The 18011-nt window shown below is 38.1% G+C and overlaps 3 protein-coding genes across 3 annotated transcripts; 1 reads left to right on the forward strand and 2 right to left on the reverse strand.

The window, feature by feature from the left end:
* The first annotated feature begins 2255 nt into the window (after window positions 1-2255).
* LOC129802153 (enhancer of split m7 protein-like) lies at window positions 2256-3868 on the forward strand. The gene has a single exon (XM_055847751.1). The coding sequence runs from the start codon at window positions 2634-2636 to the stop codon at window positions 3345-3347; it is 714 nt and encodes a 237-aa protein (XP_055703726.1). The 5' UTR covers window positions 2256-2633; the 3' UTR covers window positions 3348-3868.
* A 499-nt stretch (window positions 3869-4367) lies between these two features.
* On the reverse strand, window positions 4368-9837 carry LOC129802152 (pickpocket protein 28-like). Its single transcript, XM_055847750.1, has 3 exons — window positions 9017-9837; window positions 7715-8229; window positions 4368-4990 (listed from the first exon to the last, which is right to left on the reverse strand). Exons 1-3 carry the CDS (start codon window positions 9580-9582, stop codon window positions 4485-4487), a joined length of 1587 nt encoding a protein of 528 aa, XP_055703725.1. The 5' UTR covers window positions 9583-9837; the 3' UTR covers window positions 4368-4484.
* LOC129805012 (pickpocket protein 28-like) lies at window positions 9729-17974 on the reverse strand. Its single transcript, XM_055852815.1, has 5 exons — window positions 17701-17974; window positions 13396-13478; window positions 11418-11996; window positions 10883-11357; window positions 9729-10297 (listed from the first exon to the last, which is right to left on the reverse strand). Exons 1-5 carry the CDS (start codon window positions 17972-17974, stop codon window positions 9729-9731), a joined length of 1980 nt encoding a protein of 659 aa, XP_055708790.1.
* Window positions 17975-18011: the final 37 nt, after the last annotated feature.

Below are 18011 nucleotides of genomic sequence, written 5' to 3' on the forward strand. Positions count from 1 at the left end.
GGTGCGATTAACGTTTTTTCCTCATAACTTTAACACTTTTTAGGTGTAAAAAATATATCAACATTTTTCAATGTTAATTTTACACCTTTTTATGGATAAAATTAACATGAAAAAGGGTAACTTTAACCCACAATACACCTAAAAAGCATAATATTTACACCGATTTCGGATTAACACTGCAGGGTAAAATAAACATTTCCGGAGAGTTATTTTAAATTTTTCGGATTTCTCTCAAGTGTAGCGCTTCTTGCAATTACCATTCAATTCTCTCTAGGCTTTGATATTGCCTTGCTTCCGAATTTATCGAGAAAATTTGTCATATGACAATGTCATATCGCTACAGAATTCCCTTATAGGTCGATTCATAACTTCTATTTCATGGTGTCTCACCAAATTTTATTATTCCTAACTCCTCTTCGCCAAAATACTGCTCGGTCTATGCTGAATCTTATGTGAGTTAAGGTAAAGTGCCCTCGAGTCGACCAGTTCCTCGATTCGACCGATGGTCAATGTTTGAATTTTTTAATGGTGAAGTTATATAAAATTGTCACTGGTTCGTATTTATTTATGGAATAATTGACCTACTACTGTTACGGCGTTATCACACTTGCACATTAAAATTTTAATGTGATTATCACATTAATTGTCGCTTGTGAGCGTTCAAATATGTTATTTGTGTCTTTGAGTCACTTAATATTTGGGGTTTTTCTATTTATTGATAAAGAAGTGGACTTGGCCTGCAAAAATAAGTTTAAATTTGCCTAAAGCATAAATATTTTTCACATTAAAAAATTAAAGAGAAAATCGCATTATTTTTCGTATTAATGCTATAAATCAATTTATATCACATTTTGCGGGCCAAGTCTACCTTTTCATCAACAAATAGATCAAATTTTGAATATAAAATGATTCAAACACACAAATTACACATTTGGACTCTCACCAGCGACAATTAATGTGAATCATATTAAAATTTTAATGTGCAAGTGTGATAACACAGATCATACGCAAAATATTAGTGCAAATATAAATAAATTGAATAAGTAACTCTATCGATCGAATTGAGGAACCGGTCGACTTGAGGGCACTTTACCTTAAACAAAAAAGTGTTCAAATATTCCCAGAAAAAAATCTTCCTGGATTTTTAAAGCAGTATTAGGGTGAAAGGAACGTCTATTGACACTTTAAGAACTCGTGTCAGCACCTATTGACACCCTACTCTGTACCATTTGGGACACGAAATTTGAACATCTCAGTTTATAGTAAAAGGTATATTATAGAAAAAACGTTATATTACTTACATTTTACTAGATACATTAAATAATTTTCAACATTTTGACAAAAGTGTCAATAGGGGTTCCCTGTCGAACAGACGTTCCTCCGACCCTAGGCTTGTTTACCTGCAATAGATTCGGTCATCTTTCTTCTTAATAGCCTATCCAGGATATCTTATCCTTATCTCTTGGGAATTCCCAATAATTTTAGCCTTAACATGAGTAATTGTTCCGAAGAAAAAAAGTGTAAACATATTAAAAGTCGATTTCGATACCCAATCAACAAAAAGTTTTTGGGGTAATTTGGGAACGTAAATGACCAGCAATTACTGATCCATTTGGCATTTCAGGTAGCTAAACCCAAAAAGGATTTAAAACGGTTTGAGATTTAGTGATTGCAGAAGTTGAGCCATTTATGGTGCGATTAAGTGTGATTAGGAGTTGGACAAGAACGTGGTCTGTTGTCAACTGGAGACCTTTCCACCCAGTTGAGCATGTGGGTGATCGTGAGAGAGATCGTGACTAATTGCGATCATGCGACTCAAGTCAGAAAATTAATATCCACTGGAATGTGGTTATTTCTCGTGTGTGTCTCGTTAGGAATATTCAAAAATGTGCCTCTTCTGTGTGAACAATGCGCCAAGATTGATTGATTGATTTGTTTATTATCATCTCTGTTTTTTGTCCCACCCCCCATGCGGCCATCGCCGTCTTAGCGTCGATTCCAACCTCCGGGATGAAAACGATGGAAAATCCCTTCATTGGTTGTATATTTTGAGACCATACATTGAGAAGAGATCCGTCCCGTGTCAAAAGTGTGACCATCGTTGTCTCACACTATTCCTCTGGCCCAGGCTCGAGACTCTCATTCTATGGTGTTCCAGCACGGCGGGCAATTGTTGAGAAAAACGTGTGGCAGTGGAGACGATGATAATCGTGATGCTTTTTTTTGCTGGTGAGATTGTATTGGTTGGGATGGAATAGGAATGGTAGGGCTGGTGTTAGAGTGTGTTGGGAACGAAGCCGGGGTTTTGGTACGGAGGGTGAGGGTCGAGGAAGAGCGGCAGCTGCAGCCGCCAGTCACAGGTGGCCAAACTCGTGGGAACAGAAATTTTCTCATGAACCACGATACATGGGTATGTCTATAAAAGGAGGGAACGTTGTATGTTGCAAGAGCATTTTCATTCAGACACTCAACCAGAGCGGTTCGTAACAGAACGCACCCAGCACACAAGTTGTATCTTACGTTCTCTCGAACAGTCTTGAGCTGCAAGTCTCAGTGGACAGTTGACTATTAGGGAGTGCTGTGAAGAAGTGTTAAGTGTTTTTGCACAGAAGTAGAACAAAGTAATTGAAGGGATGAAGTTCGAAATGCCCTTTGTTGCTAATGGACCGAATAGTGAGGAGTACCAGACAGTGATTGTGAAGCAGGGACCTTCACCACCGCCTCAACCAGAACCAGTGTCCCGCACCTATCAATACCGGAAGGTGATGAAGCCGATGCTGGAACGCAAACGACGTGCCAGGATCAATCGGTGCCTGGATGAATTGAAGGAGTTGATGGTAACGGCCCTTCAGTCTGAAGGTGAAAATGTGTCGAAACTGGAGAAGGCTGATATTCTCGAACTCACAGTGAGGCACTTGCATAAACTCCGTCGGCAACAGAGACTCTGTGCCAATCCCGTCATTGACTCTGACCGTTTCCGGGCGGGATTCACCCATGCTGCCAATGAGGTATCACGCTGCCTAGCTTCAACTCCTGGGGTAGATATTACCCTAGGTACGAAACTAATGACCCATTTGGGACATCGCCTCAACGAACTGGACAAAATCCAACCGTTGTCCATCCATGTGAGTCAGCAACCCTATACCCCACCTTCCTCACCATCAACATCGATCTGCAGCAGTGAGGCTGGACCTCACTACACCATGCCACTCACCCCGGCATCATCACGATCCTGCCGATCTCCGTCTCCGCGATCTGAGACTCTGACTGCGGCCAACACGGCAGGGCTCCTACGGGTTGTACCGGCTCTCCAAGCTACAGCCGGTGGGGTCTGGAGACCTTGGTGAACCCAACCGACCCCAAAAAAAACCCAAACCCCAGTGATTGCGCTGATCCTCAAACGTGCAAAGAGTATCAATTCCAAAAGATTGATCCACCGATCTCTGTTTTTTTTTTTTAATATTTCTTGTTTTCTATCACCGTAAGATATTTAATTAGTAGGTAGGATCATGTGAACTCAACAATCTCGTGAAATATCTCACTCCAGTGCAGTATTGGCTGGACCATTAGTGTTTTTCCTTTATTGCAAAGTTTGTTTTCTTTATTAGTTATTCAAAATTTTTTGAGCAGAGTACAAATTAATTTTTTATGTAAAAAAAAAACCTTAAAATTCTTGCATTTAATTGATGAGATTGTTAGAGTAGCTTTTTTTTGAAGGTATCTCAATGATTTTGGACTTTGACTAAAAAACAAATTGTAACATTGCCTTGTGGCAAATGGCAAGATAAATAAGCTTTAATTAGAATGTAAGTTTTGTGATATCAAAAGAATGAAATTAAGAGAAAAAAAGAGAAAATTCAAACATAAACATTGTCTTTTACTTCAGTCTTCGTTGGTTCTCTCTGGGATTGGAAAAGCCATGAAAAATATTTTAGTTGCTCGCCTCTTGACTAAATATGGTTGATTTTGGAATTCTATTTGCACAAGCAAATTCTTGCCACGTGATTCGGCTGACTTTCATCTTCGTCTCTGAAGTTGATCATCTGTTGACACATTAAAATTTGCGCACATGCTTTGCCATGTACATATTTGGGCAAATTACCAACTACTGAATGCGTTACCGCAGGGGCCGCAAATTAGAGAAATGGGTCAGTATCTCCAGCCCCTTTGAAGGTTGAATTTTGTTTCAGCACTAGAACCCATGGCGACATCTGTGATTCAAGAGTAAATATCCCTTTGTATTTGAAGCTCCAGACAACGTTTTTTAGGGCACATGCCATTGGATAATTCCAGATTTATCGAGAATTATCCCATAGTCTCCCCACGCATCAAATTTCCAACTTACCGGAAGAGTTATTGGACAAACATTTTTCACACAAAATTTATTTATTGAGCTGTGAAAAAGCAAACATGCATAACCAAACACATTGAGTTATTTTTCCTCAAGAGACATTTAACAGGTTTTCCAAAAGCTTTTTTCAAATTCAAAATCGTGGCCTAACGAATATCTTCACATGAGTCTTTGGTGATACAGCAATCATTCTTGGGTACTCCACATTTGGCCTTACCTTCTGCCCTGCCATTGACTTCTCCAGAGATCGATTCCAGAGGTACCGGATGGGAAAAAAATAGAAAAGCTCAGCCAGGCTTAGCACAGAGACTCCCATAAACAATCCCAGGATACCTCCGCAACTGGCCAGAAACTCAGTCAATCCATACAGCTCTGAACGCTGAAAAGGTATAAAGGTGTTCCGTTGGAAGTAGATCCTAATGAGGACTTCATTGACTTGAGAACGATTCTTCTCCCAAAGGAACATCTTGTGCTGTATCAGGTCAAACTTGTAGTTGATAGAGGTGCAGCTGGGAAGGCAGTCGCAGGACGAAAGATTCTCAACTCCGGCATTCCTTAGTATTGCCCTATCCAAATTCCGTAGAACCATTTGGTAGCAGGGTACAGAGCCCCTACCACAGATCTTAACACTTTCGTTATCTAGAAGGATTAAAGAAACGAAAAAGATTTCTAAAATAAAATGACAGCAATTTAATTGGGATAGGGCACTAAATGGATCAAGTGCTAGAGCACTTGCTCTGTGATGCAACTGTCCCGGGTTCAAATTCCCTTTAGGTCACCAGGAATTTTTCTGGCGTTAAATTATCAGCAGTAGCGAACAATAGCACCTGTTCAATTCTTGTACAAAATGTATGAAAGACGAAATGGTAAAATACGAAATGTACTAGAACACGAAGTTTCCGCAATACGAAATGTGCAATACGAATATGTAAAATACCAAGTTTTCATATCCCCAATTAGTGAAAGACAAGTACGGTTTGATTATTCTATTCGTCACTTCGGATGCGCCCGATTGCCTAAAAATTTGAGTTACTCTTTTAGGTAAATTAGTTAGATTCCCTTTAGGTAAGGTAAGTTTAAGGTAAGTTTTAGGTACGAGGAGTCTGGTTCAGTGATAGTGGCTTGAACGATAATCATATAACTTCCCTATTTTTGGTAGCTAATGAATGAAATCATGTTGTAAATGACCCTAAATGTATGTAATGATTACTCCAAAATGTATGCAATTTATCTGTTTCACTGGATGTGGATTAGCAGGTTTTTCTCGGTCTTGAAAATGTCACTCAACGCGGACCCCCTGTAAGTGTTGGTTTTGGAAGCTTCACTAGTAATGGAAAATACTCTCCGTTCGAAAGTTCATGCCTTCGAATAATGTGCATTTCTGTTACATTTCCTAAGATATTTCCACATGATTGTCACATAATAATCAATAATCAATGACAAGCTAACTAATAGTTAAAAGAAATGTGTCAGTGTCTTAGGAAAAATAAAAGAAAATTCACATTATTCGAAGACATGAACGTTCGAAGGGAGGGTACTTTCCCCTACTTGTTAATTAAAAACTAAAACCATAAACCCAAGCATCAAAAACGGGTCTTTGCAGGACAAATTTTAATAAGTCTTTTTAATCCATTTACCTATTTTCTGTCTAGTCTAGTGTAATAGATTAGATAATTCTGGAACCGTATAAATAAACGTACTATTAAGGCTGGAAAGGGTATTTCCGAGGTGTGTATTGCTTTACACTCCAATCAGGATAATTTAGAGCAACCTTACCCAATAGAGACGATAGGGACCCAACTAGTAAGTAACTCCATGGACTGAGGACTTCCGACAATACTCCATCAGAAGCTTTGATACGTTAAGCTTTCAAAGAAAAGTGCAGGCAGTTCCGGCTTAAGTGAAAGCGGATTGAAAGTCTTTGATATCAATTGCCTACTATTGGGAACTTATTTATAACATAATTTTTGAATTGCCCCTATATGTATGCAAATATTTTTCACACGGTAAATTTGAAATGCAATAGGCCGAAAAATTGGCGCTGAAAATGTTTTTGCATACATCACGGCGTTTCCTTATCTAATTACAAAGATATCTTCTGTAGGTATGCAAATTTTCTGTGTCACTGAAGTGAATTCACAGGCTTCCTTTCAGTCCCGCGAATTTGTTTCACAGCGGAACTCTCTGTAAATGGTCACCGTTACGTCAATAGTTCGACACTAATTTACTGTCAAACTAGTAAAATCTCAGTCATTGTTGTGACATAATATTAAAGGTGTTCAAATGATAATTTTAAGACGTAATGTTGTGGTTTTAGTCATGTAGTACTATTTGGGTATAATTAAATTATTACAATTTATTGGTAATAACAAACTTCTTGTTAGACCATTTTAAATTTTGATACAGTAAAGATGGCCCTTTTAATTCGTTAATGAACTTTTTATCAATACAGTAATAGGCGATGCCGTAGATGCGTAGATGTTCGTGACGTTTTCCCTCAGATGTTCGTAAGATTACACTTAAATCTAGCGTTTAAAGTTAGTCTTTAGCAAGTGGTGAACGGAAAAGACCTGTCTTGTCTCTTGCAATTTTTAGTTAGTTAGTTTAGTCTTTAGAGCTAGTCTTTGCGTATCGGAAATAGTAGGGTAATGTAGGCATGATTCGCACAGAGTGAACCTTCAAACAACGCAAATTTCCTCTTTGTTCGCAAAGAGCTAGTTCGTCATTTTTTAGCCATAAGATAGATAATTATTAAGCTCATGAGACAAGATGAGAAATGTTAAGTTAAATGCTAAGAAATGCATCGTTTGAAGATTTACCCTGTGCGATCCATGCCTACATTTCCCTAGATAGGAGCAGTGAACAACATGGGGTTAAAGTCACCCGCATCTACGGTAGTTTATCTAAGACAGAGGTGTGCAAAAACCGTTGAAACCGAATTAACGTCAACATAAGTTTGTTATAGTAGCGTTTTGACCATTGACGTACATGTTTCATTTGACGTTTATTCGGTTTCAATGGTTCTTGAATGCCTCTGATCTAAGCAGGGGCATGACATTTCCTATGTTTCTGATATGTTTATAGCGTGCCGAAAAAACTTTTGGGTTTATTAGCTGTTTTCTGTTAGTGTAAAATGAATTAGCAAAAAATATAAACGCAAAATAAAAGCCAACTTAATATTGAATAGGCAACCGAAAACCCCAAATTGGCAACCTACGTAGTTTTGGAGATATCTCGTGAAATGTGTACGAAAACAGGAAAAAATTTACACTAAAACTGGTCGCATTTTTTAGATATAATGTCACTCCCCTGGATCTAAGATATTATAAGTGGAAAATATGTTAAGCTATTTCGATAACTTACGTGGCATGTGAAAAAAGACGCATCCACATTTCTCCAGGGTCAAGTTAGCAATACACTCAACCCTGCAATTCCTGGAATTGTAGATGGAAAAGTGCTGTAGATACTTTTCGCCCGGGAAGAAGCAGAGTCTCTCATGCGGACTGTACCGAGCCAGTTCAGGTGCTGTGGTAATCATTTCTGGACGCACCACGACTCTTCCGTAGTGCTCAAGGGTAATGGCTCGATAACGCTCAACCATGAACGGTGCCTCAGAGGGCTCATGTAACTGGACTATGGCCCCAATTCCCATGGGAAAGCACAGCATATCTCCGTCAGTTACGTTGAATCGCATTCTCAGGGTGAAGCCGTAGAAGGGCATCACCTGAAACGCTCTCAAAGGGTAGATCTCATGCAATCCCAAGTATCCCCTGGACACAGTCCAGTTGCTAGGCGTGGTGGATGACTCAAAGTCATCTGGTACTATGCTGCCTGGACGAAAGATCTGATGTCGATTGAGGCCATTGAAGGTGTAGCATCTGAGCAAAAATTTACAATACAAACTTCGTTGAACAAACAAAATATTTAACAAATTTTGTGTATTTAGCTGGCTGAAGAAAAATTTTGGTGTTAAATTATTCACAAGCTCATCTATTTGATAAGCTTTTTGCAAATATTGGGAGGTTTGATATGTTCTGATCTCAAAACAATGGTGAATATTTGCAAATAGTTTTGTCATGTGAAATTTCGAGAATTTTGCGAATTTCTTTCGTTATCGCTTATGGGAGTGTCTCTAACCAATTTTAACTTGTTCAGAAATCAATAAAAATATTTATATTTCGAAATGAACGAGAATAACAAGGTTTTCGGGGAGTTGGAACAAGTCTGATCGGAGAATCGTCATCGCGGAACTCGGAAGCTCGCTGAAAACCTAGTTAATAGGCTCCGCTGGGCTTATCACCTGGTTCGCAAGGATGATGACAACCTAGTTCGGAGGTCTTTAGGGGCAGACTCTACGCTTCGTGGGGAAAGGTCAACCCCCGACGACAGTTGCAAGCGTAACAGGTTCGAATAAGGATAGGTCCTAGGCTATCCTAGGTCAGGTCAAGACTAGCAATTGGTTGTAGTGCAATAGATGAAATCAAACTGATGTTACGGTCATTTACTATGTGTGCGACTGCTCCGGTTTCTGTAACATCAAACGGGTGCAGCGTGTGAGTTTATATGAAAAACGGGCTGGCTTGAATCTCCTTAACAAAGATGCATAATGGGCCCATATGGCGGCTGTAGTTACCACACTGTAGAACAACAACATTTAATACAAACCTTCCATGTCTTGTGAAGACTTCTTGGTAGTAGCTGCTACAAGAGTTATTTTCCAGCACGAAATTACAGATAGCAAACATGGCTTCAGGATCCAGTTGGTTCCTTCTCAAGGTCTCATAGATATTTTTAGAATTGATTTTGGGAAACATTTCCGCAGGTGGACTGTTAGCACAGGTCTGGGATACACCGTCAAAGTCCTCCAAGTCACTGGGCATAATCCCTTTGGTGCGGTATTCTGTTATGGCCTCAGTGTAATTGACTAAATCATTCCGGAACCGTGCCATTGAACAAACTGTGAAGGCTGGAAAGGGTATCTCCGAGATGTGTATTGCGTGACTGCCCAAGGTGAAGGCTAATGCGTGACCTGACCACTTTTCCCACGAACAACGAATCATCCTACCACTCATAACCAGTGACACCAAAATCAGGATCATCCAGAGGAACCTCTCCCAATATGGACGATGCGGATCCGACCAGTAAGTTACCCCATGGACTGAGGACTTCCGGCAGTACTCCATCAGGAGCTTGATACGGTAAGCTTTCTGCGACACTTCTGCAAGCTTCATGGTTCAAACGACAACTGACGTGCTTTCTTCAATCGTGGAGAATAATTAACAATACTGAATGATGATAATTGCAGCTTTTAGACACGCAATTGACAATAAGGGATGCAAGCAAGTCAAATCACATGAATTATAGCATTCAAAAGTGCCTAGAAGTTCCGCCACTTTGGCTCCCAGCTGTAAAATTTCTCATTCTCTCCCTGACCATCCCCAATACCATCAACTGTAAAGAGATTCTGCGTAAATGAAGCGTTCTTCTTCATCTTTGAAGATTTCTTATGCTTGGATTTCCCATAGTCTGATGGTAGAAGTTTCATCCAACGTACGGTTGCGAAGTAGATAATTTCAATTAGGCTTAGTACTGAAATGCCCATGAAGAGGCCTAGGAACCCTCCGACACTCGAGATGAAGTCCGTCTGACCGAAGAGTTCGGACCGTTGCATTGCATAGAACTTGTTCTCGTTGAAGTAAATCATGACGTAGATGTGGAACTTCTTTGTACTTGGATCTCTGTACCTATCATCGACTGTAGCTAGAGCTTCGTAGTCAATGGCGTTGTGGGTCAGATCTGCGTTATAGGAGAGACTTACACAACTTGGCATACAGTCGCAGTTCGGAGGAGTAAAGTTCACAGCAGCATCGGGACGATCCATCAAGGTCAGACAATTGTCTATGCAACTCTTAGCACTAGGACCACATATCGGAACGCTGCTGTTTCCTGAAATTACGTTAGTAAGTTACAGGGCAAATCAGTCTTCAGACTAGAGGTTTAGCCCAGTTCTCGAAGGTCTCATCATATAGTAAGCTATTTTAGTGCTTTTTTCAGAATTTAGTGGATCATATACCCTTAATAATTCAATCCCAAGTTAAACGTATCCAAAAAATCTTTGTTTAAAAAAAATAGAGCACTTAAAACATGGTTAAGGGCCTTGACAGTCCTGAGGATTAGCCGAGAGACGGCTTAGAGTAATTATATTATAAATAATGGTCAAACTACATTTCCATCATTTTCCACTAAGACGTCACTTGACTTAAGTCGTAAGTGTGTCTAGGCCTCAGGTCTGAAGCCCATATAAGGGTTATACGGGCTTCAGACCTAAAACTTAGCCATATGGCTTAACTTCTGTAATTATTTATTAATCAATATTTTTACGAAAATTGTGACTTTGGATTGGATAGTAAGAGTGAATGGTCCATTAGATTCTGATCAACCAATAAAATTGCGTCTTATGTAGGATTTTGGGACCCTCAAAAACTGGGCTAAACCTCTAGTCTGAAGACCGCTTTAGATCGGATTACTTACTTGGCATGAAGAACGAGACACATCCGCAGAGAGTAAGGGTCCAGTTCGCTAGGCATTCCATCTTGCAATTCCTCTCGCTGTAGATCTTAAAATGCTGCAGTTTTCGTTCGCTGTTGAAGTAGCACTCCCTCTGTTCGGGAGGATAGACCTCGACATTCCGTGGAGTATTGATCAGACGAGGCTCAATGGCGATCTGTGCAAAGCGGTCAACGGGAATGATTACAGAATGTTCGTCCATTCGAGGGATGTCACTAGGACTATGAAACTGCAACATGTAACCAGCGGAATTTTGACAAAGAATGTCAACATCTTTCTTGTTGATCTGCAGAATGATCTGAAGGCCGCTCTCTTGACGGATGTTTACTGCTCGACGAGGATACGTCTCCCGGTAATCAGTGAATCCTGTTTCGACTGACCAGTTAACTTTCGCATTAAGAGGAAATGATTCATTCTCCTGGCTGAAGACGCAGCTAGGCTGTTGGGTAACCGAAAACGAATTTAATACAAAATCTTAAGATAGCATGATCTTCCCTACCCTATAGATGTCCTGAAGCGGTAAACGGTTGAAAGTGTAGCACAGGCCCTGTGTAGTGAAACTTTCATGAAAGGAGTCCGTTGTGTTGAGTTTATCATCCCGAAAAGTGATCATTTTTATCATACTCCTATCATCTGGACTGTGCTTCCGGATAATATCCAGAATATCATTATCCAAATTACCCGGAAGCGGGTCGTAGTTGTCACAAAGTTGTCCAAGATTTCTGTATGTCTCTTCCCAGTGTTTGTACTTTTCAGGATCCTCCTGGTACTTCTTGAAGGAGAAATCTCGGCTTTGGAATTTCACCGATGAACAAATAGTTACAGCTGGAAAGGGAACTTGCGTGATATGCACAGCTTTCTCAGCAAAGGTAACTGCCAAGGGACTATTATTGAGCTTTAGCCAAGCCCTCTCTATCATCTTCCCGCAAGCAAACAAAGACATAACAAAAAGAACTATCCACAGAAGCTTCTCCCAGGCAGGTCTATCCTTCTCAGCAAAATACTTCATACCATGTACCGTGGACTTTTCACAGTATTCCCTAAAGAGATGCTTAGCCCTGAGCTTTCGGAATTTGTGCTTTTTTGGAGATTTCACCCATGATTCGTTAAGTTTCTCCATTGACAAGTTCTGGGTTGTCCTAAAACTTCTCACAAACTGATGGAAAATTTTCTATACTGTAAAGTACGAGGTGTCAATTCAATCTAATGAATTTTTAATTAATTGCATGGTGTTTCACATGAATGCGTGTCAATTGGCGGTGTGATTTGACGCCTCTTGGAGCATTTTCCCGCGCACTTGAAAAACATGTGCTCCACTCGAATGAGGGAGAGCTCTTGGACGCAAAATGGGTCAGGAAGTATTCACTGTATTTCGGTGACATTGAAAAATAACATTTGCTAGCAATTTTCAACCAATTTTTGACCCTACGCAAAAAAGAATCCCACTTGTCGACCTTCGCACATTTCCCCTCGAAAAAAGTGTCACAATTCCCAGTGCGGGAATTTTCTTCTGGCACGTGAAATTCCCACCTGAATTAGCGTATGAAAGTTGGGAAAAGAACTCTACTTTGTTAAATAATTGCTGTCCCATTGGAACATTGAAAACACCGCTCATTTTTGCAATTCATTAACATTGTTAATAAAATCCACACGGAGGGAAACATAATTAGAATCAATTAAACAATTTGTAGAAAATACTTACCGCAGAGTAAATACTAAGTTGTGATATTTGTAATATTACAAACCTACCATCTTTATGACAATAAACCACAGTTCTTTAAGGAGAGGAGCAAACTTAATCCAATTTTTTCGAAGCTGATGTTATAAATACAGACCGAATGGTTAAGGATACCAACTTGGGATCCTCGGGGGACCCCCCTCTCATTAGTTCATCTTCATTTAATTAAAATTGGCTGAATGCTTTTGTCTTCGTATCAATCATCTATAAAACCAGTGGCCGTTTTTACAACCGTTGACTACGTCCTTAAATCATTCATTGTAACAATTTCGTAAATATATAACTAAATACGTAAATATACAACGTATATAAACGAAAATATATAAACGTAAATATATAACGTATATAACTGCGCAGAGCGTATTTATTTTTTTTTTTAATATATTTTTTATTTAATTATTTCTCTTAAGTGTGCTTAGGTTGCGACAACAGCTGAATTAACATTACCGGTCCCTGAAGGCAATGGTTTTTTTTTAACAGATTAAAGAAAATTTTTATTTGCTTAAACGGTCTATGCGTGTTACTTGGTAATAGGGTTAAGCCATTAATCCGATCTTTATGAAATTCATGGTAACTCTAGACGATTATGAGTGAAGTACACAATATCAGAGAAAATTATCTTTTATGCAATCACTGAAGACCTTCGGGTTATCAGGAATTGACTTGATGTTTATGAAATGATAAAACGAGCCTGAAAACCGTCCTAATGAATTTTGGGAATTCGACTTCCACACCTCACTACTTGATGTGTCACTTTTCGGACAGCTGTAGGGATATTGGATCCTGTCTGCAGAACTGCATTGACATCCACCAAGTCCCAGACTTCAAATACATTGGGATCATCTTCATCTTGAACTCGGCAATAACGTGACGCCCTTAAATGTATGGATAGCACAAAGATTGATGTACGACAAGTCACATTTAAAATCCAAAAGCATGTCCTGCGGGCTTCTTATTCACTTCCCATTACTATCGATATTATATATTCACCATATTGCCATATTATCGATATTTAAGCATTAAATATTATAATAAGGGCTTGTGTTGCCTAATCGGTAGAAAAAAACATAGGGTAAGTGTGCCAAATTTCGGCATAGTTGCATATAAGCACCGAAGTCCTACGTTGGAAATGCAATATCTTTAATCCATATTGATATTTTTTGTTACCTCCTTTTCGGGAGTGTTGTGTGGAACCTTAAAGACTAGTTTATCATCTTTGTTTTCTTTAAATCACTTCCTAAAATATTGAAAAAATAATAAAAATATGGACATTGTTTTGGGTGGTATTCCGGCCACTTTAAGTGAAATACCGGCCACCTTTTTTCTGGCCACCTTTTTTCTGACCACCTTTTGTGACGCAACGGATAGAAAATTTCAAAAGGTCAAACAGAACGAGTTTAATATTTAGTTTAATACGTTTATATGGCCTACAAGCCCTGAGATCTTCCGTGTAATTTGTCCTGAAGACCTGAAGAGTAGCATTTCAAATTTACGCGCAGATTCCCGTAGTTATTTGCCCTTCCTGAACTCTTCCAAAGCCTTTTCCACATAATCTTTTTCATAGAAGCGATGGCTTTTTCTCTGGACATTGTAGAATTCTGAAATTGAAAAAAACATAAAATGAATAAGAAATTGAGGAAAGAAAAAGATGTTGCCGGAATAGGCAGCACTACCTCACCGGAGAGACACTCACAAACTATATACTTTTTTACGCGAAATAAAGGATCCAGCTTTTTTACCCGAAATTTAAATTTTGATTCACTATTAACATAAACAGAAACAATTTCTAATGAAAACTAACCAATTTTCATGAAAAACATCGAAGGAAAACCTCTTGTACTTCACCACAAATCACAAGGCTACTAGAAACACAAGTAATCCGTCACATTTTTTAAGACTCCTTCTACACTGAGTTTTTACAACGCAATATACAGTAGAGTCCCGCTATAGGCCATCGCTCTATAGTCCACAATTTATCGACCGTTGATTTCAAAACACGGATTTCAAGTTGGGTTATGTTTTTTTAGTACGCGACATGCATTGTTGTCATAATTATTTTAATATTTTTTGCAAACTTTATTGAGTAGAGGAAATAGACGAAGACACTGAACCTTTCTTGATTTTCACAATTTTATTCTCTACGACGTTTCGAGGATGGATGTCCTCTTCATCAGGTATCGAATATGGCAGGGAAAATCACGTACAGGTGGGAATTGTTACACTGCACTTGGACTTTGATCACAACTTGATCCTTGATGTTCACCATTCGACTGGCTGACACAGAATTTATTGAGTAGTTGTGATAATTGTGATACATAATGAAGAGAGCGAGGACAAGTACCACAATCGCAAAGAAAATAGAAGCCGTCGAACAATTTCAATACTAAAAGTCGTTGATAATTTTAAAAAATGACATGGATTATAGTGCGACCCTAGTGTCAAATCTGGAACCAAATATGGACTATAGCGAGACTCTACTGTAAATTCAACTTAAATCTAAAATTTAACGGTATTTGTGTTAATACATCCTAAAATGAATAAATATTTAAAAGCAAAAGTCAATATTCATTGACTATTCGAAGATTACTAATTAATTTATTTGCATGGCCGAAATTACATTCAAAGTGGCCGAAATTAAAAGCTGGCCGAAGTTTGGCACACTTCCCCTAACACCCGATATTGTGAAGGTTTTCTCTAATTGATTAAGAACTCTATTAGCGTGTATTTTTTCGTGAATTTTAGCGGAACGCATATTTTCGCGTGGCGCGAATTATTTCGCGAATTTTCGCGGGGCGCGTATTTTTTCGCGGATTTTCTACTTATAGTAATTTCAATGATGGAACCAAGAGCGTTGTAAGCAAATAAAAAGATTTTTGGTTCTATTATGCCTTACTTGGGGAATTCTACAAGACTATATTGAGAAAAAATGCTTCTTGGGTAGCAATAGAAAAAATAGCATGAGAACCCAAAGACAATAAAAATGTTTAAAATTGTTGAACAGTGAATGATATTTTATTAGTATTTACAAAAAAAAAATAAAATAAAATGAAAATATATGTTACAAGCATGTGGTAAGTTAGTTTTTTATATGGAGCTATTTGAAGCCAATTCTTAAATTGATCTCGGACACAGCTCACAGTGCTCCGAGGAAAAAAATTATTTAAACAAAAATTTAGTATATTTATCCCTCTATACGGAAAGGTATCTTATAATACGGAAAAACTTCTCACTTTTTTGTTATTTAGTGTAACTCCCGCGAGTGCAAAAAAAATCCCATATAAATTTAAATCGAAGTATGAGAAAGTGGCTTCAAATTTCAGGCTACTTGCCAGGGGCGTGATATTTTACTATAAAGAACTATGCAACTAATTATGAGGTTAAGCATGAAATGTCAGCTTTTAACATAAAATTACACATGTTTATTTGAGGTTATATGCAGAATATTTCCAAGATCACGCCCTATTATATCTATCATTTTAGCATTAAACAAATTCTTACAGTCGTATGCGAACTGCTATTAATTACATTTTTTTTCATCGCTATTGAAGTGATAAATGATGATACTGAAGACGCTTTCCATCCAAACATTTTCACAGTGTTTGAAAGATCCCAAAATTATTATGAGATGATCGTGTGTGAGAGATCTTTTATCAATTTAATAGCCAAAATACAGACGAAATGGAAAACACATGCGAATTATGAATTAATTTATCGCCACAAAGAACACGATTTTTCGAGGGGAAAACAGCACAGAAAATTCAACATATTTTCCCATCGTGTTTGACTATTTCAAACTAATTGGTGATATACTGTAATAGCATCCTCACATTTTTCATTCAGATACATTCCAATGGAAATTATTTTACTCGTATTTATAAAAGAATGTCATTCTTTTTTTATTATTGGCTTTGAGTAATTATTCAGCGTGTTGTGAAAATTTTTAGGGCACTTTTTCTTTTGATGATGCCCAAAAATATTCTATTGGAAACATAGTATTTCTATCTGACCTTGTGGAAAAGATTATGATAGTTGAATTAAAATCCAAGAAGCAAAATAGCTGCCTTATAGAACCAAGTATTAGACAAGTCTTTTAGTGCACTTTTAAAAGACAAAAGTGAAAATTTTCTGTTGAAATTCCCATAGCAGCTCTTAAGATCCTTAAGAGTGCGCCACTTTACTCATAATAATCTCAGTGATGGAAGCAAGAGCGTTATAAGTAAATTAATAGATTTTTGGTTCTATAGTGCCTTTCTTAGGCAATTCTACAAGACTATTTTAAGAAAAAATTGCTACATGGGAAGTCCTGGTTCCCTTTACTCCTATCAGGACTTTTAAGAGGAAAATTATAGAAATTGATAATTCTTTAGGAATTCCTAAGAAATTTAATTAAAATTGAGAAATCGTCACTTGGACAAACAATTGTCATACCTTTACCTTACTCATCAGAAATTAAATAAGTATCATATCCCTTCATCACGTCCGTATATCAGTAATTCTTTTAACATTATGAGAATATACAGACTATACAAGAATTGCTGATTTAAATGAGAAGTAAGTTACGACAATTGCTGATTCAAGGGACGTTATATCAAAATACAGATAGATGAACTTATAAACCAAAGCCAATAATTTAGAACTGAAATTCAAGTAAGGCGTCCTGTATCGTTCGTACATTCTCAATAGTTAGAACACTTTGCCACTCCTTTCACACTCTCTTAGCAAGAATTAATCTGTTAATGTCATTTGATAATTAAATTAACACTATGGCAGAATAATTAACTAAAAATCAATATGATCTTTCCATAAGAACATAAATGTCTCAATTGAATCGATTTACGTTTTCATTCTGTCACTGTTACTCTCCAAAATTAAATTAATCACCCCTTGGAAAAGAAAGAAATTGCTCTTGGAGACACATAAAAATTTTCACGGTTGATACGAACAAGGTCAAAATATGTACTAAAAAAAGAATCACATAGGAAAATTCGTATTGAGTTGATGGGAAAAAGAGTTAGGAGAGAACAGTTGAAAATTGTCAAAGTACTGGCGTGAGCATTTGAATCTCCAGTGGCATCATTCAAATGGAAATTCTGTGTAGCATTTGGGAAATTAGCCAGTGAATTGTCCTGGGATTGCAGTGAAAAATGGCGAGGAGTGGTACTTTTGCCAGACACGACCAATCCTTCTAGCCTGAGCTTCTCAAAATTCCACTCAATTGTTGCACTTTGTTTGCTAAATGGAAGCGCCAGGAAGAGGATTTCAAGTGTTGAGAAGTATTGGTGGCTGATGAATGACTGGGAAAGGCATGTGGTTTCCATTTTTCCTCAATTGGCAGACGTATAAAAGCCCGGGGAG

The sequence above is a fragment of the Phlebotomus papatasi genome, chromosome 2 (genome assembly GCF_024763615.1).
Source record: "Phlebotomus papatasi isolate M1 chromosome 2, Ppap_2.1, whole genome shotgun sequence".
In the NCBI taxonomy this organism is placed as follows: Eukaryota; Metazoa; Arthropoda; class Insecta; order Diptera; family Psychodidae; genus Phlebotomus; species Phlebotomus papatasi.

What these genes read in the sequence shown, in the direction of transcription:
- LOC129802153 (XM_055847751.1), top strand. Translation starts at nt 2,634, where the DNA reads ATGAAGTTCGAAATGCCCTTTGTTGCTAATGGACCGAATAGTGAGGAG.
- LOC129802152 (XM_055847750.1), bottom strand. Translation starts at nt 9,582, where the DNA reads ATGAAGCTTGCAGAAGTGTCGCAGAAAGCTTACCGTATCAAGCTCCTG. An exon ending in GTCTTCACAAGACATGGAAG is followed by an intron (nt 8,230 to 9,016) that starts GTTTGTATTAAA and finishes ATTTTTGCTCAG; the next exon opens with ATGCTACACCTTCAATGGCC. An exon ending in CGTCTTTTTTCACATGCCAC is followed by an intron (nt 4,991 to 7,714) that starts GTAAGTTATCGA and finishes TAATCCTTCTAG; the next exon opens with ATAACGAAAGTGTTAAGATC.
- LOC129805012 (XM_055852815.1), bottom strand. Translation starts at nt 17,974, where the DNA reads ATGGAAACCACATGCCTTTCCCAGTCATTCATCAGCCACCAATACTTC. An exon ending in GAAAAGTGACACATCAAGTA is followed by an intron (nt 11,997 to 13,395) that starts GTGAGGTGTGGA and finishes TCTCCAAAAAAG; the next exon opens with CACAAATTCCGAAAGCTCAG. An exon ending in CGCTTCAGGACATCTATAGG is followed by an intron (nt 11,358 to 11,417) that starts GTAGGGAAGATC and finishes GTTACCCAACAG; the next exon opens with CCTAGCTGCGTCTTCAGCCA.